The following is a 21,699-nucleotide window of genomic DNA, read 5'->3' on the forward strand; positions in this document are numbered from 1 at the left end:
AATCTTCTGCTCTAACTTATACTGCAGACAGGAACCATGGTTAAGGAATTTAGGTTTAAGGAATTTAGGAATTTAAGGTATTTTGTACCTAATTGAGATTTATGAGGAAGCTGTAGTATGTTTTGCAATTTTTAAGTGCCACTTTTGACCCCTATGTGATGGTCAAAAAGCATTGCAAGGACATGCTGGCAAGCAGGATAAAAATATACCATGGTAATATGGGAAATAGTTGGGTTCATTTCTCCTGCACATGATAATGTTTTGTCCATGAGGAAACATTTCACTGGTTATTCAGATTTCTCACCTGACCTCTCTAGGAAGATCCTGTTCAGGTTCTGTTTGCACACAAACTTTCTTTTCCCTCAGAATGAGGTCATTATGTTTTTCTTGGTGCAGGCACCAAATGAAACTGGATGTTCACTGTGCAAGCAGGCCTGCCTTAGGATGGGACTTCTTATGCAGCTCAACAAAATGTCCATGTCCTAAGACATGAGAGAAAAGAACTTGAATTCAAGTAGTGAAAGGCATTTCCATATCAGAAAAGAGATAATTGTAAGATTTGAGTTTTACTCAAATAGTTAAAAAAGCTCTCATCTGCCTTTTACTGAGTTGCTAAACAAGAGAGACCTAGCTGTCATGTGGTGCAGTTCTGATCTCTTAGGAAGTTGCTGGGCACAACATTTATCCTGGAGACCTCTCCTGCCCAGAGCTGGGCATGTTGCTCTCTGCAACAATCCAGACCCTAACGCAAAAAGAGCAAAATATTATTCTCACTATGAAAAATTACAATCTCAAAGGGATTGTCTTCTGTCCAACCTCTTTTATGAATTCCTAAAAGAGGCAAAAGTTTCTCTCTGGAAGGTTTAAGATTTTGGGGATGCTCCCAAATTGCCTCTCATTGACTTTGCATAGCTTAATTCTGGATGAATCCTAGAAGTTCCCGCTTCATCCTCAGGAAGGTTTAGACTCTGGTATTTCAAGAGCAGAGGCATAAGTAAATGTTTCATGATGTCATCTGCTTAGGCTTTACACCCCTTTCTCCCCTTCATCAGGACAGGTGTTACCTTACCTCTTACTCGTGTTCATGACTGTTGTAAAATTCTTAGGAGCATACTGAATGTATGTAGAATTTTGCTACATGTGAACTTATTTGAACAAATCAATGTTTCCTGCTAATTACTCCAACCAGGCACTCTCCAGGCCATGTTGAAGTGTTACAAGAGTTGTGGTTAAACCATGACCATAAGCTTTTGTCTTCCCCATGGATTCTAACAGTATGTTCTTGCACAGCATGCAGAGAAACTGTGCAGGGGTCCTAGTCATTTACATCACCATTTACCCAAGACCAAGTATTGAATTATGACAGATTTAGTATGAAACACAGCTTCAAATTTTGTTTTGCATTTAGTTTCTGTTAACACCTGTGTTGAGCGGCTTTAGCCGCCCTGAAGCAGTAGGATTCTCCATGTGTGCCCAGTGGTTTGATGCCCAAAGAAATTTATCAGTTCATGGAAACTTGCGTGGGACTAGCTTTTAACTTGTGTAGGCCCTTGTTACATAGGGTTGTATTTTATTATTACATTTCATAGGAGTTTTGTAACTCGAGCAACAAAGCCTGCAAAAAGAATGTGAGGAAATAAAGTAACTTTTCTTCTGCTTTCTTGAATTAAGAAGTTCTTTCCTAAGGCTATCTACTTAACTGCAGCTGCTGTATGTGCCTGGAGATATTAGAAGAAATGGCATTATAGCTCAGAATAGCAGCTTAATCTCTGGTTTTGATTTCTTCTGTGTTTACTACCAAGCCCATTGGGGCCTTTACGCTACCGAGATTGAGCAGGTTGTTAAAAGCCCATGAGGTGGAGGGTTTGTTTCCCCTTAACTGTTTTTCATGGTTGGTGGCAGGAAAGTTTCTTGCCACTCCCTTCTCTGAGGTTTATGTAATGAATTGATCATAGGCAGTGCTCTTTTTGAACTTGTTCCAGTTTGGCAGAGCTCGGCTGTTCCTGAGTCACTGTGACTCCTGGAGGAATTTTTCCTGACTTTAGATGTAGGTAGGCAGTTTCTCCTTACCATGGGCATTTTGAAAACAGTTCCCAACAAGAATTAGGCTCTTGAAGAGATACTGAAATGCCACTATTGTATCGTCATGCTCTGAGGTTTGAGTCCAAAAATATGGACCAGCTCTGACTCCAGGACACATGTTGAACTTTCTGCTCTCTGTGCTGTGCCTCACTGAACAAGATACTCTAAGTGCATTCTAAATAACTCTGCCTACTAGGTCAGTTTGAGTCTCCTTACATGAGAGTTTTAACACATGTTGTCACTCATGCACTCTGTGTATATATGTGCTTTCTCATAGTCACTGACTTGTTTTCCCACAGACAATACCTAAGTGTATTCCCATTATCCCAGCAAATAATAAACTCAACCTTTTATCAAAAAGTAATGATACCAGATGTAACACTTCTCAAAAAATAACTCTGCAGGCTTCTGTGCCTGGAAGATTCTAGATGCTGAACTGAGCAACCCAGTATTACACTGATAAATAGCCAAAGACAGCAAATTGGAAGTTTTTCTTAGTGGTTACCAGCCTAGGGTAAGCAAAAAGCAGAACTTATCATAAAGTAGCAAACAGTAAGTCGTCAAAGCTGCTAGCACATGTTGAACTCTATTGATAGTCTGGTGGGCTCCCTTCACAGGCAGTGGGTTTTATGATGATGGTAGTGAAACAGTGAAACAGGTTTCCCAGAGAGGTGGTGAATGCTCCATCCTGAGAAACATTCAAGCCAAGCTGTATGGAGGTCTGTGCAACCCGGCCTAGGTGAAGGGGTCCCTGCTTATTGCAGGTAGGTTGGATCAGATGACTTTTAAAGGTCACTTTCAAACCAAACTATTATATGAAATCACTCCAAAGTAACATACTTCAAAGTAATGTATCAAACTGCAAAATCACCCCCAGCCCCCCAAAAAACACCTAACTCTGTATGGTATGGACAGTGAGGTGCATTTGCCCAAACTTCTCTCTCAAACTGTAACTGTAGGCCAGGCAGGGTTGCCTGCTGGCAAGAGGTAACTCCTCTTTTTTTTCTCCTTGAGTCTCTTTTTGAGTTTATGATTCACTTTTTTATCTCCTAAGATATAAAGAAAATAAGGTATATCTGTAACTACTGCTGCAGACTCCCTGGCAAACAGCAGTGTTCTCTCTGTTCTCTGGAGAATTTTTTCTTCTTCCTCTTCACCAACAGGTGGAGCAGAGATGTTTTGCCTCAATCACTCTCCATAGGAACCTTGCAGTAAAAATAGTACACTTGCTTGTTTGTCTCCACAGAAAAGACCCTAAATCTTGGCGTTATTTCCCTAGCCTTTTTTTTGCCAACTCAGTTTTGCCACTTGTGTGTCTGTTCTCCACTGGCAGAATGCAAATATACCAGGTGTTATCAACTGTCAAGGCCTTTTTTTCCCCTCCTTCTAAATATTCAAGGTTGTAAAACAATTTTGCAGCACCTCTAATATAACAGAATCACAGAACCAGCTATGTTGGAAAAGATCTCTGAGATCGTCGAGTCCAATCTTTGACCTAACACCACTTGTGGCAGGAAGTGCCACATCCAGTCTCTTCTTAAACACCTCCAGGGACAGTGACTCCACCACCTCCCTGGTCAGCCCATTCCAATGCCCAATCACTCTCTCTGTAAAGAACTTCTTCCTAATGTCCAACCTAAATCTCCCCGGTGCAGCTTAAATCTGTGTCCTCTTGTCCTGCTACTGGTTGCCTGAAAGAAGAGAGTGATGCCCACCTGGCTACAACTTCCTTTCAGGTAGTTGTACTGAGTGATAAGGTCTCCCCTGAGCCTCCTCTTCTCCAGGCTGAACAACTCCAGCTCTCTCAGCCACTCCTCATAGGACTTGTTTTCCAGTCCCTTCACCAGCCTTTTTGCCTTCTCTGGACCTGTTCCAGCTCCTCAACATCCTTCCTGAATTGAGAGTCCTGGAACAGGACAGAGTACTCGAGGCGTGGCTTAATCAGTGCCGAGTACATGGGCAGAATCACTCCCCTGGTCCTGCTGGCCACACTATTCCTGATACAGGCCGGGATCCCATTGGCCTTCTCGGCCACCTGGGCACACACTGGGTCTTGTTCAGCCTCCTGTCAATCTAAGCCCCCAGGTCCCTTTCTGCCTGGCTGCTCTCCAGACACTCTGTCCCCAGCCTGTAGCGCTGCAGGGAGTTGTGGCCAAAGTGCAGGACCCGGCACTTGGCCTTGTTGAAGCCCATTATAAATAAATAAATAACACCAATAAAACTGCTTACTCTTTAATGTATTTATTCCTATATTTTGTGTAGGATACTCTCCCAAACCTATGCTTTGCTTCCACATTACAGAAAGCAGTCTTTTGAACTGCTAGCAGATCCTAATAGCATGTGTAAATGTTGCACAACATACACATTCCTAAGAATTAATGTTTAACAACAGAGTGCCACCGCTGAGAAGGTATCTGTAAACAGTGCTTGTTTATATGAGAACCCTTAGCATATCTCTGGCGGTGAAGAGCAGATCTCAAAATTTTGCACCTGAGTGACTGATTTAGAGTTGTTCAGCTAAGGCAGGAGAAAGCCAGCTTCCTGCAAAATGAGCATGTGACTTCAATTACATATTTGTAACTTGGTTTTAGGTATTCTAAATGAGGCTGCTTCATTTTAGTCATATTTTGCCTTGTGCAATTACTTTAAAACAAGCATAGGTGTTCAGCTGTGGAATTCAGGTTCACTCAGGAAAATACATATAAACTTCAGGAAAAGTAGAATAAGGTGTTTGCAAGTATGCAAGGCACATACTTTGCCTATGTTTGCTAAGTTCATCTTGGGCCCGCTTATGCAGGATTAACAACTCCAAAGCATTAATTGAGGCCAGTGTCTCATTATAGTACCTAAAGATAAACACAGGGATAGAAGGGTGTTGACATCTTAATGGGTCAAACAATTTAAACATATATAGATATGTAAAAAGAACCTTTTTTCCCTCCATGGCTAGAACAGATAGCACTGTACTTGCCTGTTTTTATTTAGACAAGTCACCAGTGGATCAGGGCTGATGGGCTGTGACCTCTAGAAGTTAATATGTTACTGCAATAATAAAAACAGTGCTAAGTTAGCAAATGTCAAAATTAGCACCTACTCCAGGGCGTTTCTAGTCCAAGTGTCTTTACTGCTCCCCTGTTTCACAGTAATCAAGGTATGCTGCTGTACTGTCATCACAGTCTGAAGACATCACTGCACCACCCTCTTACCCCACCCCACTCCAAAACAGGAAACCCGTATGGGTTAGCAAAGCCTTACACTATCACTCGTTGGTTTTCTTCCCTGTTGTAATCATGATAGCTGTAACCTGGAAGAGGCACGGGGAGACCAAAAGTGTGTCTTGGAGCAGCGGGTTTGTCCCTCTGGGCAAACTGCCTGCCCTGCTGCATATCGTGCAGAGACAAATAAAGCTGCTTTGTGTGAGAAGGTGGGAAGAGAGGAAAAAAAAGAGGGAATAGCTTTGTTGGGTACAGACTAGCAGGCATGATTCCTCCTTTCATAATCTGTGCCAACTTAGATTATCTTGAAGGGACTATTAAACTGCAGTCTAAACTAAGTTTCATCCCATGTACCCAGCATTATTCCTAATTGCTCAGAGACAAAGAGTCTGTTGGAGTCTGGGATTGTATTTAATTATTTTAATACATTGCTCTTTTATTTCCTAGAATCTTCTTGTTTGCTTTCTTTTCTAACTAATGAGATAGACTACACTGCCTTAGTATATACTCAGACTACATAATTTCCATCCTACATACCAGTGGTAGCAGGGATCCTCTGGAAAAAGAAGAGTTTAGTCATTTCATTGAAACACTGCTGCTGTTGTTCAGAAGTGACCTTCCTTCCAGGATGTGACTGGCAGCAACAAGGTCTGGGTTCAAACTGAAAGGAGTTGCTCCAAAAGTGGTGTCTTGAGGCCACACCTGGGCAACAACAAAAATTATACTGAACTCTAGTATTTCAAAAGCAGAGGCATAAGTAAGAGGCAAACATGAGTCAAACAGTTAACAAAGATTTTGAGTTTGTTTTTCTTTTTATTTTTTTGGTAAGAGAGAATAAAAATATGTCCAAGTAGACAAACAGTGTTAGTAACTGATTGTTACAGTTATTCTTTAACTATAACAGTTCATAGTCTTTTTCCTCTAAGGAAGTGATTTCCAGGGTAGACTTTTCCCCATCATCTACAGTAAGTGAAAGCTAAGACATGTTTGGGGATAAATTGTACTGTAAAGCAATGCTCTGGTAACTGCTTGGCTTCCTGATAGCTGTGCCTCTGGCTGCTTTGTGGACCCTGATAGCTCTGCCGAGAGCCCCTTCGCTCTTGGTTGGCTGCTCCCAACCTGGCACAGACATCTGCACAACTCCTGTGGCTACAGGACTTCTACAGTGCTTTAATGCTGAGAACTACCCATGGCCAGCTGGCTGAACTGAACCAAGTGGGGAGCTGGACATGGATCTTCAAGGAGGCAGGAAAACGGGGTTTTTTCTGCCTCCTATGTGTATACAATCTGCAGGACAGAATCTTGTGAATACCTGCCCAATCTGGCTAAGCATAACCGCTAATCTTGTACTTTGAGCTTGATGTTAGCTATTGCCTTATCCTGGCAGAGCAGTTTGCCCAGACACATTTCACAAAATTTCAAATAAATTAGAAAACTATAAATATCATTGTTGAAGTTGCAAACTTTTCCCCAGTCTGTAAACTCCATTTCTCAGCAATGCCTCTCGAGAGCAGTAATACAACGTTAAAAGAAATATTTAGGGCATGTCTGCTGAGGCTTTCTGTTTACCTCACCCGACTGGATGGCAAAAGAATCTCCTCTGGTGGGGTTCAGAACAACCATGGGCTCAGGAACTCAGAATCTTTTGTCTTAGTTTTGTACCTCTCTCTCATCAAAACTGGAAGCTCTGATAACAAACCTACCCAGGGCATTCTTTCAGCTTCCTGCTGCAGCTTCACTTTTATGATGGCATTAGCAGGCTCTTTCATCATTTGCCTCCCCAGCATGTCCCCTTTAACGCTCACATGTTTCACTCCCATTTGATGTAAAAAGTAAAATACTGTTTGGCTTTGCTTAGAGCATAGCAGGGATTACAAAACCAGATATGATTAAAATAGAGCCAGACTGTTCTCTTTTCCAGGAGGTAGTAACATCCTACTGGCTTCACTGCCTTAGGAAAGGAGTTGACCTCTCCTTCCACAGCTTCATTCTGGGACTATCAGCCTCAAGTCCTCAGGGAGCAGTAACAGAGGCCTCCCAGTGGAAGGGTGCTGGATACAAACATTTAAAAGACTAATTTTGCAATAAGACCTTGGGGAATTTTTGGTGTTTGGGATTTGTTTTCCTGCCAATTGCTTTCTTCCCTTTCTCAATCATCAGTCTTTCCCAAGCCTTATCCAATTATTAAAATGTTATTAAGATTTTCACTGGTCACTTTCTTGATACAGATTGCCACAAGACAGTTGAAGAAATCACACTCATTAAAATTTCCTTCCCGGAGTTTGACACAGCCTATTTTATGATCGTACTGTTGGACAACTGCAGAAATACTCATTTAATTCTGAGCTTCTGTGATATAATTTAAACTAGAGATTAGTTCATATCCATTTTGTTGGTGCAGCTGCTAGATTCTGTTTCCCTTGAAAAAACTCCATTCAGGAATAAGTGTTCTGAATCCTGGGGTTCTGATAACAGTTGACCTCAAATATCCTTCGTTTGCCAACAATGAATCCCGTATTCTCACCTGAGTCCACTACCACAGATACTCAAATCCTCACTTTGGCCACTTTGACACTCAAGAATCAAAGAGTGGTTTGGGTTGGAAGGAGCCCTTAAACATCATCTATAGTCCAATCCTTTGGCATTGGCAGGGATATCTTTCATTAGACCAGGTGACTCAAAGCCCCATCCAATCTAACCTCGAACATTCACAATGATGGGGCCACCACAACTTCTCTGAGCAATTTGTTCTAGTCTCTCACCACCCTCACTGTAGAGAACTTCTTCCTTATGGCCGATCGAGATCTACTCCATCATAGTTAAAACTGTTACCCCCTTGTGTTATCACTATACGGCCCTGGTAAAAAGTCTGTCCACATCTCTCTTATTTGCTCCTTTAAGTATTGAAGGGATGCAGTAAGATCTTCCAGAAGCTTTCACTTTTCCAGGCTCAACATCCTAAATTCTCTCAGCCTTTTTCATAAGGGAGGTGTTGCAGCCCTCTGACCATTTTTGTGGCCTTCCTTTGGATCCAGTCCAACAGATCCATGGTTGTCTTGTGGTGAGGGCCCCAGAGTTGGATGGTGTTCTTCAAATGTGGCCTCATGAGAAACCACAGGCATCTGAAGCTTTCAAGGAAGTCAGCATGCAAAAAACAACAACAACAACAAAAAGAAAACAGAAACCCCACAAAACCCCACAAAACCAACCCCACCCACCCCGAAGAAAACAAACCTCTAGAATCATCAAATTATATATGTATGGATAGACATACACATTTTACAGTCTATGTTACATCTATCCGAAAATTCCAGGTTTAGCCATGCTTAGCGTTCATTCACCAGCAAGGAATGAAGTACTGATAAAGCAATAAAGTAACAAATGTAGTTTTCAAAATCTGTATTAGATAGCAGCTTGGAAGTACAATTGTAACGTGCAAATGAACTGCAGTTTTTAATTTTATAGGGAATCACCTTAAAATTGAAAACATGCTAGCAAAGTACTGTGGATTTTCAGTCTCATTCTTGTACACATCATCCTTTTCCAAAGCATAAAATACACCACACTTCAAGTTGGACAAATATTCTTCTATGCTAAGACAATAAAATCTCAGAGAAGGGGGAGGTTACCTCTGCACTGAGGTGACCTGTTGTTTAAGATACATTGTGAGTTTGGCAACAGTCCAGCTGGGATTGGGCAACCCCATAGAGGTAGTTGTGGCAGCCACAAGCCGAGGCTGTGGTGGGGAATGGCATGGGAACCTTCTGCCTGTGGCACACATAAATGTTTGCAGGTGGGACCCCATCATGTTCCTGTATCAGGACAGGACCCGATGTTATCTTCCGCACTTGAAAGGATAAGAACAAGCAAGGGGTTGCTCACACCAAGCACCCTGAGAAACCTTCATGTAATTGATGACAGGCTGCAGAGGTGGCTGCAAGACCCACAGCTGGTTACTCGTGTGCACCCACAGGGGCAGACACTTTCTTCAATAAGTGTTTGGAAAACACTCTCAGACACATGATATGATTCTTGGAGTTGTTCAGTGCAGTCTGACTCAATGATCCTTGTGGGTTCCTTCCAACTCAGGATATTCTATGACTCTATGAACACTGGGGTAGTATGGTACATCAAATGCAAAGTACATATGAACAATTAAAGTGTCACTCTCTGACTTTTAATTTTCTCTTGTAAGTTGCAGATAGGTTGCAAAAAATTTTTTGAGTGAAAGTTTCCGAAGATTTCCATTTGTGTTTTGGTTCAGTACAAATGCTAAATTTAATGTGGCTTTTATGACAGACTTAAAACACAGGTCAGTGCTGTGAAAGCACCTCCATAGTTATTGTAGGTGTTAGTCTAATACATTTTAGGGGGATTTACACCTTTGCCATCTTCTAGTAAAAGAAAAAACTGCATGTAAATCTGAAGGTTCCTTTAATATTGAAGTAGATTATGAATAAGTTTAAAACCAATGTAATCCTTTATATTTCTATGGACATGTGCCTATTTACTTAAGCGTTTGTACCTTTATCCTAGATCCTTCATGGCTACTAAGGCCTTTCTGTGATAGATACTTGCATTGTGAAAAAAGATGGGTCTCTTTGGGACTATTATTTTCCTCTCTTGACATCAATCTCGGTTGAGAGAGAAGAAGGTGGAGAAAAGGTGTGGCTCTGGCTCACTGCCTGCTCTGCTGGAAAGGTAAACTGTGCCAACAGGCTGGGCAGCAAGTGCTGAGCCAGACACCAGCTGCTGCCAGACGAGCTCTTGCCACGCGGGCAGAGGAGGAATGAAGCACAGCCCTTTGCATCACAGTTTGTTTTCTGGGCTGTCCCTGAAGTGACAAAGCAGCATACCACCCTGTGTAGCAAATTCCCAGGAAGCTTTCTAATCTGGTTATGCTAGTCTGCAGCTGGGAACAGCAGGAAAGTAGTTCTCTTTATTTGTAAGTTAGCTGTGCTCCATATTTATTTTTGCAAAGGACTTCTAAGGAGCTACTTTTGTATTCTTAATACCCTGAACTGAAGGTAATTTTCATGCTGTATATTTTCTTGATAGCTGAAAATGGCTCACGTGAAGAAAGGGAGTGTTGTTTCATTTTAGTTATGTAATAATTTGTACCCCTTGTCTTGACTGAGATTTCAGGGTAAGGAGAGCTGGCAAGCCAGGAGAAGACAGAGAAACAAAAAAGATCCAAAGGTTCTTCAACCACATCATGTCAGGTATAGGGTGTTTAAACATGGCAGACTTTATACCTTCAGATTGTCTTTTAGGGGCTAGTAAACAGCAGACTCCTGTGTAGATTCATGTAGCACCAGTACAACTGGCTAGAGGTAGGATTAAGATGTGATTAACTACACATTCAAAAGGAAGAGGGGAGCAAATGAGAGAATAAAGGTTGTGTAGAACAGCCAGTCATTACTGCCTGTGTTTGCAAGTGATGCAAATGATTTAGAAAAAACAGCTGGCATCAGTAGAAAATCACTCAATATCAGTTAGCTTTGGATCAGCACAGTGATAGTGTCCAGATAATCCATATTTTCTCCACCCCTCTTTGCTGGACAGTTTCTCCAATTCTTGAAAACTTAAGGAGAGTTTTTCTGGTTTCTAATTATGTGTTGCTTACAGGAACAGGGTGAGGAAGGTGACTGCAAACCTTTCAAAAGAGAGAAGTGCTACCCTGTTTTGTCCTTGAGTGACCACGTCTGCCCAATGACACCGTGCTGAAACAACTGTCTACTTATACACTTCATCAACATCTCCTGGATTTGTACCACCAGACATCTTTGGAACACCTCCTTCCTCTTCCTTTGCCATACCTTGTTAGCCCTGATCTTCTGGAAAAAGAAATAAGCAGCAGGATTGGTCTCAAGGTAAGTTACCAAAAAGAAAATTATTACTGTCTTGTAACTCATTGAAATCAAAGTATAAAGCTTATGAGAGTAATGAAGCTTTTGTGGGCCTCAGAGAGTCAGGTGACAGGAAAGTCACCCTTCACACCACTGACTATATCATGACATGATGGTGGTTAGAAAAGTTTTCTTATACATGATGTCAACCCAAATATGCTTACAGAGAATTCAAGGTATGGAGGTAAGTTATTTTCTTATTTGCCCCCTCATACTTGTGACTTAGGTCTGAATTATAAGGCTTTATGTATGTCAGAGTTCATCTGCTTTCTTCAGATGCTTTCTTGACAAAAGCACCCATTAATCTATCCTTCAGGGCTATGAGTCTCATATTAATATAATTTAGTGATTCCAACAGGTTCATGAGGTCTGCATTAGGGGTGGGAATGAGTACAACGTAGGCCTTTGGAAGTGCATGTAGCAATTTAACAGCATGCAGCTATTCAAGTCACTGTTCAGTTAATGGGAATTCTAGAGATGAGATGAGACGAGAGGAGATGAGATGAGATGCTATGATATACGATATATCACATATCGTATATGATATGCTATGCTACAATATGTGATATATGATATAACATATATCATATATGATATATCATTATCTCATATGTCATATGACATGCTATGATATTACATGCTATGGTATATGTCATATATGATATACTAGATATTGTATCTATATGATATGTATATTAGATATGCTCAGCTATGCTTTGCTATTCTATGATACATCTAAGGGTCTTTTTTTCCTAAAGAATTAAGGAAGTTAAATATACTATTGGGGACCTTTCACATGCATATAAATCTTTTTGTGCTTTCAGTTGTTGTTGAACTAAGGCAATCATAAATTAGGCAACTCAATAGAAATATTAGCAACCCCAAGCCTGCTACTTTTCTTTTTTTCCATAAATACATATGTATTTGTCTTTATCCATAGTGTGTTAATTTTGACTTAAACACAGAACCAAATCCTGTTTTCATTTATGTTGCTATCAATCAGGACTAACTGAGAGGTTCATCAGATGATGCAAGTGTGAAATGAGAATTATGTAAGTAACTATGAAAGTCTACAAAATCTATGTTGTACCTTATCCATCCTTAAACTCAAAAATGAAACCACTACCTCCTAACCATGGCAACTTTCTAAATTTCATTGAAATACTGTACTGAAAAAAAAAACAAACCACTGTTTAAAAGTGGTAGAAGTTTAACCCAGCCCATGAGCTAAAAGACAGTTGGGGACAATGTTAATAAAACTTTTCTCATAAAGTGTTAAATATTTAGAGAGAGGACTGTCAGTGGATATAATTCTTCTGATTATAGCATGACTATATTATAAATATCAAAAGATAAATAGCTTCCTTGAAATAGAAATCCTTGTATTGAATATTCAGTACAGACACAGCTCACTTCAGAACTGTTTTCTAAGGGCATTTGAGACTAATGTCAAGAACGACTCCAGCAGTTAATAGCTGAAGCCCCACATGACAGTCAGTGCTTCAAAGGCAGCAGGTGCTCCTCACTGCCGTGGCCTTCAGCTCCAGCTGTATGTGCTGGATGGAGGGCTGGGTGCAATGTATGAGAGAGGCACAGGCTGGATGCAGTGGTGGAGGCGTGTGATGTGTACACAATGTGCTGCACAAGGAACACTGGGATCCTGTCACATCCGTAGCTTACAGAGAGGAGTTTTCTGCTTTATTCTGGCCCTAGACTATGCATGGAGCATCCCTACTGCCATCTTCTTGTCAGTCCTGCCTGACTTTACAAAAACCTGGCCTGTCTGTACCCCACTAACTGGAAAAACATCATGCCAAAGTCAAGTGCTGGGCTAAGACCGTATGCCACTTCTAAATAAACTGTTTTCAGATCTGAGGAAAGTTATTTACACAGAAGTCTCATTAACTTTTCCTTTCTGATCATTCTGCTGAGCTGAGTGGCAGAAGATATCTATTTGTCTTTCACAAAAATTCTGAAAGAGAAGGCAATTCTAAGCATTGTAAAACTTATTTTCATTCTTACTCCAGAAAGAGGTAAGGATGAAGGGAATTTTACTGGCATCAGCATCTATGAGGTGGTCAGTCACATCTCTGAAATGCTGCTTTCACAACCTCAGACTCTCCTTGGCATAGCAAACAAAGAGCAAATACCACACAGAGAGGAATGGCTGTGGCTGGGTCATCCTGACCAGCACACCCAGCAGGATTACCCAGCTCAGTACAATTAAATAAGCCTACATAACTTACCTAGTGTTTTGATTCAAATTTGTTTTGTAAAGTAGTCAAGACTTCCCAAAGGTTTTTTTCAATCATATAATATGACATGGTCTTGAAAACTGACTTTATATTTCTCCTGGATAGATAGTATTATTGTCTTCTCTGACACTGTTCAGAGAAGTATGTTCTAAATGTTCAGATGAGCTTGAGTCACACAGCTCTTTAATTTTGAGAAGCATCTTACATTAGCATCTTGCCTAGGAAGGTCCTCACCACAGTTGAGCCCAAGAATATGAGCTTTGGCCCGCTGGGTTTGTGCAGGTAAATATTCTTTCATTAATGTCCATTCAGTTGCAGACGAGGCCTTGGGTTTCAAATCCTGAAAAAAGTTCACATAATAGTATAAAAGAGAGAAAACTGAAGGCTACTTGTCTAAAATACATAGAACAAAATGTTAGGGCAAAATAACTGTTGGGGAAAAAATTAGGAAGAATAAGCATATAATTAATACTTGACCATTAAAACAAAATCCCCAAAGTTCTACAGTTCTTACTCAAGACTGTCTGAGCATATTATAGAGATGTATCAGCTTCAGTCTGAGCTGCGCAGTTGTCTGCTGTGTCCACTTTTAGACACATTTAAAATAGCCCGTGTTTAATTTCCTGATGGCTGCATTGTTCACAGAAATTCTTCTTGCTCTATTCACATCGTGGGTTTAAAGCATTTCCCCATCTCTTTTAGTGTATGTCACATTCCACTTCCTGCACACGTGCACTGAAATACTCTCTAAGGTAAAAGACCCTCCCTTTCCAGAGTATTTTCGCATGGCATGACAGTGCTCAATATGTGGCCCCCGAGCGATGAATCACATGCCCACTCGTCTGCGGGGCTGCTCTGTCCCTCTATCCACCTCACCACTGTCAAGAGCACACCACGGTGTGAAGGCAGGAGTGAACGTTCAAGTAAGGGTTTTCTCAACAGCCTTTTCCATGCAAAGGGTGAGCAAGAGTCTCTAGCTTTCTTCACCACACTCACAATTCTTTTTTGTAGGTGTCTTAAGGCCAAATATTCACTAAACTATTCACTGCCTTCAGTAAGTTTTGGGAAATAAAAGAAGGAATCCCAGAAGGGATCCATCTTAGAACAAGCTGAGAAAGAACAAGACAAAGGACAAGCTTCAGTATATCTACATTCAGAGGAGGCAATTACCTGATAATTCAGAAATAGTATGAACTCCGTCAGCAAAAGCTACACAAAATGTATCCGTCTCCATATTCACATGCTCTTTCACATGGCTTGTCATGTTCTCATAGGATTAGCAGCTTTTTTGGTTCTTTCTTTGTGATCCTCAGTTGACAAGCTTTTTACATACAGGTCTTTAAAACCGTGAAGACAATTAAAATTGCTGTTCCAAAACTCCCAGGTTGTTCAGGGCAGGAACTGTCTTTGCTTTCTGGTAGATCCTGTATTAGTGCAGTTTGGCATTGAGTCACAAAGGAGGCTTCATAGCATCACACAGGACAAGTAAAATACAAAAGATGAAGCAGAAATTTGACAGTAATTTGCCATGTGACTATGGTCACGTCCAAGCACAATATCCTCATGCCCCACTCATTGAGTTAAGATGTCTTTCTGAAGCCAACTCAACTCTTCAGCGGTATTTGATAATGTTGTGTTAGGCTGGCAAGGACTGGCAATGACATGATATTTTTTAAAAAATACTAATAATTTTTATTCATTATTTTGATGCATCTCTCTAAAATTGATATCATTTGCTCAGTTATTTCACTTTTCTAAAAAAAACAGTAGGATCTGTAGGGCCAAATCCCCAAACAAATTTATGAAGTGATGCTCTAGGACTTAAATGGACTAGAAAGCTCTGCAAATCACATTTCCCTTTTTCTTTTTCTTTTGTTTTTTTTTTCCTGTGGAGAGCACAGTAAAAGAAGTTTGTGAGCTTGAGGCTACACAGCTCCAATTGCTATAATTACACAGGCAAGAATTTTAAATTTGTATAGTAAGTCAACTCTCTTACAGGGACTAATGCTTAAATTGCAACTTCTAGATTGCTTAGAATGGGAAAAGGATTTATGTGGTTAAAAATGTGTGTTTGCTAATAACCAAACCTAACCACACTGACTAACTTCTATTCACAACTTTTTCTTGCTATAAATTAGAGTTTGTTATTTCTGCTTTGGTTTTTAAGCTCAAACCTGGTTTCTGATTTTAGGATAGTACTCAAGTGAATCATAGGAAGAGATTATATGCTAGACTAGAGAAAAAGCTTGGTTAACTGGTGCATGTTAGATAACCTGAGCTAATTTTAACCTCTTTTTCCTACCTTATAAACAAATTCTTTGGTATTCGACTCGTCTTACTAGATTCCTTACGTGTTCAGTTATGTTTTTACTATAAACTCAAATTCCTCAAATATAACAGGCCAGTTTTAGCAGAAGAAAAATGTAGCGTTAAAGGTTTGATTCAGTAATACTACTAGCAGTGAAGGTAAGGAAATATAGGAATAACGCTGTAAAGACTGTACAAAAGTATAAATGGAAAATTGCTCTGGTGAGTGACTTATTTTTATTTTTAAAGGCCTAAACTATTTTCCAATGATTTTGTTATCTAAACGTCTAGATTTTCTTAGGAAATATAGTGAGGAGGTCCATCTAAACAGAGATAAAGCTATGCAGACATGAAAGGGTTAAAAGCAATCTAGGGGTGGGATTGAACATGTCAGTCCCACAGATATTTTATGAGACTGACAAATACTTGTACAGACTCTCTCCAAACTAATGCCCTTTGCCTAAAAAATGAGCATAGCATCACAATCGTGAGGATTAAAATGCACACTAGAAATACGCCTTTGCCCTTTTAAAAGCCAGGCCCAGTGCCAAAGGGCCTGGAGAAAGGCAGATTCCAGTGTCGTATCACAGAATGTACTCCCCACATTTCACCCAGTTTTCCGTCAGCTAAATGGAACTGAAGAACAGGAGCAGTAGTTGTTCCAGCTGGCACCCCTGAAATACAAGATCATGAGTTTTGTAATTAATAGGCTTTCACTCTTTTGCTGTGCTATATAAAAATAAATGAGCATAATAAGCAAATACTATTGTGTTATTTTGCGCTTCATACCTCTGCTCAGGTATATCACGGTAGAGTAGAAGTTACAGCTGAGGCAAAAGAAGTCCTTTCAGGTTCTTGAAATAAATGGCACAGTGTAGTTTGCACAGACAGGCGTGAGGGGTCTGTAGATGTTTGGTGTCTGTGCAGCTTTAGCCTCAATTTTTGGATAGGGAAGAGTTCATTGAGATTTCAAAGTAAAAAGGGGAGATGAAAAATGCCTGAATAGATGATGAACAGACCTATGAAATCAAGTTCCCATGATTTAATAGATCACCATTCATTTCTGGAGCTATGTTAACTGAGAGCATGCAGTCACTGAACCAATCCACTTGCAAAAAAAAGTATGTAACCTAACCTATTTATTTTCATAAGGGCACAAATTAAGATCATGCATGTGGCTCATTACCATGGCATGGGGCTTAGATGACCAGGGTAATTACTGAACTGTGGCGACTCAGTCAACTTCTACCCATGGTAACAGGGAAAGTAGAGATCAGTATTTTGCTTCTGCAAATTCGTATTTTTGTTTCTCTACCTACAGCTAAGACTGCCAGCTGCCTCCCTTGCCCTTAGGCCACCTGTCTGTGTGAGGAAGTAACAGAAGTCAGCATTCTTAACTGTCTGCTGAGGAGATGGGTATTAAGGGGAGACCTCAGGTTGCCAAAGCGAGTGAAGACAAAGTTAAGGATGACCACACAGTAATATTTCCCTGTCTGTTATACACCGGGATACATACACAGAAGCAGGTATTTTGAGCATAATGCAAAAGCCTTGTTAGACAAACGTGGACATTTAGAGTAGTATTCCACTCACGCAGTACAGAAAAGATGAACATATCCTTTTTCTTTCTGTTACTGACAAATTATTCCAATGTTTGAATGTTTCAAAGCCTATACTGTCAGCCTGGAGCAGGGGTTTCTCCAGATAGCAATGCCATCATTTGCATACAGCTTCTGATCCAGATCTGCCAAGTCTTGCTTGCTGAAGAAGAAACTCCCACTTTTGGAGCCAAAGAAGCTGCTTGCATTTACTTTGATTACTGAGCTGGCCAAGACACTTTTGAATGGGCAGAATATGTAGAGGTATGAGCTCAAGCCTGAAGGGAGGGAATTGTTTTGGGGGAAGGGATGACCGTTAAGCAGAATCTTGGGAATATCACCAAGGCAGCCAGGTGAAAAGGCAAGTCAAGCAGCATCTCCCATTCCCATTTCAGTTCCTCACCCAAGTTTCCCACCGTCACTTCACAGCCTGCTTGCTCCTGTCTCCTCGTGCCTGTGTTCACTGGTGGCCTGACCTGTCTGCTATCCTCTCACTATAGTCAGGAAAGCAGTGTGACGCAAATGGAGAGGGTTGGAGACGAGGAAACTCCCGAAACGCCAGAACGAGGCCCGGCTGCCCAACGCCGGGGAGGACGAACAGCGGGTACGCACCGCAGTAATACCAGCCAGGCTCCCCCGCCTCCAGCCTGTTTCTCCTTTGACACACAAGTGCAACAGTTGGTATTCTGTGGAAACAGCAAGAGGGGAATATTCTTGAAATGGCACGCAGAGATTTCAACGAGATGCCTGCGTTGCCACGAAGGCGGTGCCGTCGGACGCCCCGCACTGCCCGGGGCGTGGGGCTGCCTTCCCTGTGCTGGGCTCGCACCGCTGCAGAACCTCGGGAGAAACCTGCTGTGCCGTGCCTGCCCGGCCACGGCCCTGCACCCCCTCTCCTCGACCAAAGCTGCTGGTAGTTTTATATTAGTTGTTTGTGCCTCCTCTGAAAGAAGAATAAAACATCTTGAGAACAGAAGTGACGAGAAACATGCCGGAGGTGGCAGAACAAGGGTCTGATCAGAGCGTGAGGCTGAGGAAAAGCGTCCGCTCAACGCGGGGTGCAGCCTGGGACACAGTCGCCTGGCAAGCACCGGGTTTGCCAAGTTCGTGGTAAAAGAGGAGGAGGGTTCTCGGAGGTGCTGCTGGAGGAGGCGTTTGTCGCTCCTCTCCCCCGCTGGTCACCCCATCCCCTTCTCTCCCACGCCGCGGGGGTGGCGTGGGCGACCGCCCCGGCAGTGCCCGCGGGGGCAGCTGCCGTGTTTGCGTTTGTGCCGGCCAGTCACATGGAAACCGGCTTGCAGCGCCGCCGCCCCCGCACGCCGGGGCTGCCCGGGCAGCGGCCAGCCGAGCCCCGCCGAGCCGTGCACCGAGCCCCGCCGTGCCCGGCCGTAGTGTGGCCGGGCAGCCGAGCTGGCAGCGCCCGCGGCGCGGCGTGGCTTCCCTGCCGGCCCGGTAAGACGGGCGGAGGCCGCCTCAGCAGGGCATCCCCGCCCGCGGCCGGGCAGGGCAGGCGTGGGCGGCGGCGGCCCGGGCAGTGCCGCCCGGCGGCGGGGCGGGGAGCGGGGGAGGTGGGGGCGAGGGCGGCTCTCACTCCTCTGCTCTCCTCTCTTCCCTCCCTCTCGGTACCCCCGCCTCCGACCTTCGCCGCTGCCCCGCTGCGGAATCGCGTCTCGGACCGGCCGGTGCCTTAAGTGGCGAGAGGGGCACAGCCATGGAGACCCTTGTGCGCCCCGCGGCCAGCAAGCCTCCCACCGGGTAAGCCCCCCACCCGGGACCCGGGCCCGGCCGGGCACCGCTCCACGGAGCGGCTCCGGACGGCGACAGTGGCCGTGGTGGCCGGCGGGCCGCGGTGCCTTCCCTCCCTTCCTGCCTTGTCTCCCTGTCTCCCTTCCCGCTCTCCCTCCCGCCTGTCTCCCTTCCCTCTTGGGGTAGCGAGACGGAGCCGGCGCGCAGGTGTCGGCGCCCGACCCGCTCCGAGTACAGCCCGAGGGTAGAGGGGGCACGGCGGGGAGCAGGGGCCGGCGGGCGGTGAGCTGGGGTGCAGGAAGGTCAGGAGCGGGAGAAAGTGCCTGCTTCGCCTTTGCCCTGCGGGAGGGGTGCCCGGCCGGGCTGCCGGACCTGCTCCTCTGGCTGCGAGAGCCGAGAGCAGGCTCGGAGCCGGGGCCACGGAGGGTCTCAGGGCGGACCCATCCGGCGGAGGGGTCCGAGGGAGCCCCCGCGGCCACAGAGGTTCTTGCCCGTCTGCCGGAGCGCCAGGACACAGCTGCCAAAAACCTTTGAAAGGTTTTTTCAGCCGTCCCAGCTGTGGGTGCTGTCCCTGGGCCCCACAGCACGGCCACGGCAGAGGAAGTAAAAGCGAGGCCAGCCGCGAATTAAAAAACTTGTCCGAGGTTGGTGGGTGACCACAGTGCCGGCCGGACCCAGCGCACCTGCGGACGCTGCTCCCAGTTCCTCCTACCTTCGGTGACAGGCATCGCTCCTGCAGCACTGTTGCTAAATGGCAGTCAGCCCTAGTGCAAACCATGGCTGGGTTTGGGTTTTTTCAAGAGAACAGGCAAATAAAAGAATGTGCTAGCAGTGAATTTATTAGTCCGTTAATTAAACGACAAGAGCAGCAGCACGCTGAGGTCCTAAGTGATCTCTTTTGTCAGAGTAGAAGCTGGGCAAGTTTTAAGAACTGTGCTGTCTGCTTGCAGCAATTTACTGCTCTAGTTCACACTGTCTGCACGGACTGAAAGAGACTGTGATTGCTTCAGCTGCATTTTTATTTTTAGTTCTAATGTTTATGCCATAAATTTATTTTAAACGAAGTAGGAAACAGCTTTAAAGTACGTGCTAGTGGGCTACAGTAGTTTTCGTTTCCTTAGTTTGTGTTTAATAGGGAACCTTGTAGTGCCTAACACAGAAAGTAGTACAGAGAGCAATGGGTGAAGATGCCATTGTTAGTGAGGGCTGTGGTGATGAAAGTGTGTGCCATGTTCTTTGAGTTGCAGAGAGTGACATAGCTGGCTGCTCTTTTTGGAAATAAAATAATTCCAGTTGAAAATGAGCCTGTTTGATCATGACCTTTTAGATTAGCCTTCCAGGAAAAGCAGTAGATAGAAGGTGCTTCCCCTTCTCTGTGTTTAGTTAATGTAATAGTACAGCTGCTTTCTAAAATCCTGATGATCTATAATGACAATTTACATGTGTGCTTTGAAGAGTAACTCAGATGCAGTGCTGATTAAAAATTTATTTCAATTTCTAGATATCCAAAGATTCATTAAAGAGTTTGAATTTGCAATGGGCACATGTGTTGTTAGTGCACCTCAGAGATGAGCACTGGAGTCTGGGGGAATTTCTGAACAAACTCCTGAATCCTTTATAATCACTCTCATCTGTGTAAACTTTTCTATGGCCAGACTTGGACATCACGTACAGGAACAGAAGTTACAGTAACTACATTAATTTCAGATTGTTCCTGACATGGCTAAGGAGATGAATCTAGTTGTAAGGTGCAGATGCTCTTGTGATATTGTATAACAAAGTGTGTGGTTGCTAATCTGCTCCTGGGGAAGCTGATGGGCAGCACTGTCATGTGCACTGAGGTGGACTGACTGTGTTTTATCTGAACTCCGAATTTCGCCCTTGAAATGCTTCTTGTTGCTTTTTCTTGCAAGTCAGAGGTTCCCAGCCTGAACACGTCCATGCTGTTAGCAGCGGGCTCCACTGAGTGGCTCATAATTGCCCGAGTTGCTAACAGTCATACTGGATGTTGGTGGATATTTGGGCCCTAATCAGATTTTACTTACTCAGTGACAAAATCTCTGCTAGGGTCAGGCAAGTGTGGCGAGAGGACAGCTTTGTCTGTCCTTTTTGGTTTCCATATTAATCCAGACGTGAGCTGCAGGTGTGGACTGTGCCCAGGGACCTCTGGCTGTTAAGGCCGTTGTGCCAGAAATACCTTCCTTTCAATGACAGAAGAAATGGTATACGTGTTTCCAGCTTATTGATTGGGTTAGTTTGCAGTTATGAAAGAGAGGTCAAAATGACTGCAACTTCCCAATTTTAAAAAAAATTTAGGCAGAGCTGTTTTGTCTCTGTGTAAATCATTAACGGCAACGTTATGAGTTTTCCTTGTTAAACAGTGGACAAATTTAATGTCTCATTTGGTGCAGGGTAGAGCTGCTCTGCTCTGTGTGTACACAAATAAATTGACTCTGTGTATTTCATGGCACAGCTGCTTGAGAATCACACATTTAAAAGGATACTGTTGTGGGTTTTTTGTTTTAAATGGCAAAGGAAAACTGCAGTTTGTGCTGGTGTTGCAGGGTTTTCCCCAATTCTCAGTTTA

At 43.3% G+C, this 21,699-nt stretch overlaps 1 protein-coding gene across 5 annotated transcripts in view; it reads left to right on the plus strand.

The window, feature by feature from the left end:
- Window positions 1–18,867: 18,867 nt before the first annotated feature.
- The window catches only part of COBL (cordon-bleu WH2 repeat protein), a 159,764-nt gene continuing 156,932 nt past the window's right edge, over window positions 18,868–21,699 (plus strand). For 2 of the 5 annotated variants that reach the window (XM_071553619.1, XM_071553617.1), the window contains exon 1: window positions 18,871–19,121. In XM_071553619.1, the coding sequence (XP_071409720.1) occupies window positions 19,078–19,121 (44 nt within the window). In that variant the 5' untranslated portion in view covers window positions 18,871–19,077. Of the gene's footprint in view, window positions 19,122–21,699 lie in introns of all 5 variants that reach the window. The other 3 variants (XM_071553616.1, XM_071553615.1, XM_071553620.1) reach the window with 3 other exon arrangements.

Source organism: Pithys albifrons, chromosome 4 (genome assembly GCF_047495875.1).
Source record: "Pithys albifrons albifrons isolate INPA30051 chromosome 4, PitAlb_v1, whole genome shotgun sequence".
NCBI lineage: Eukaryota > Metazoa > Chordata > Aves > Passeriformes > Thamnophilidae > Pithys > Pithys albifrons.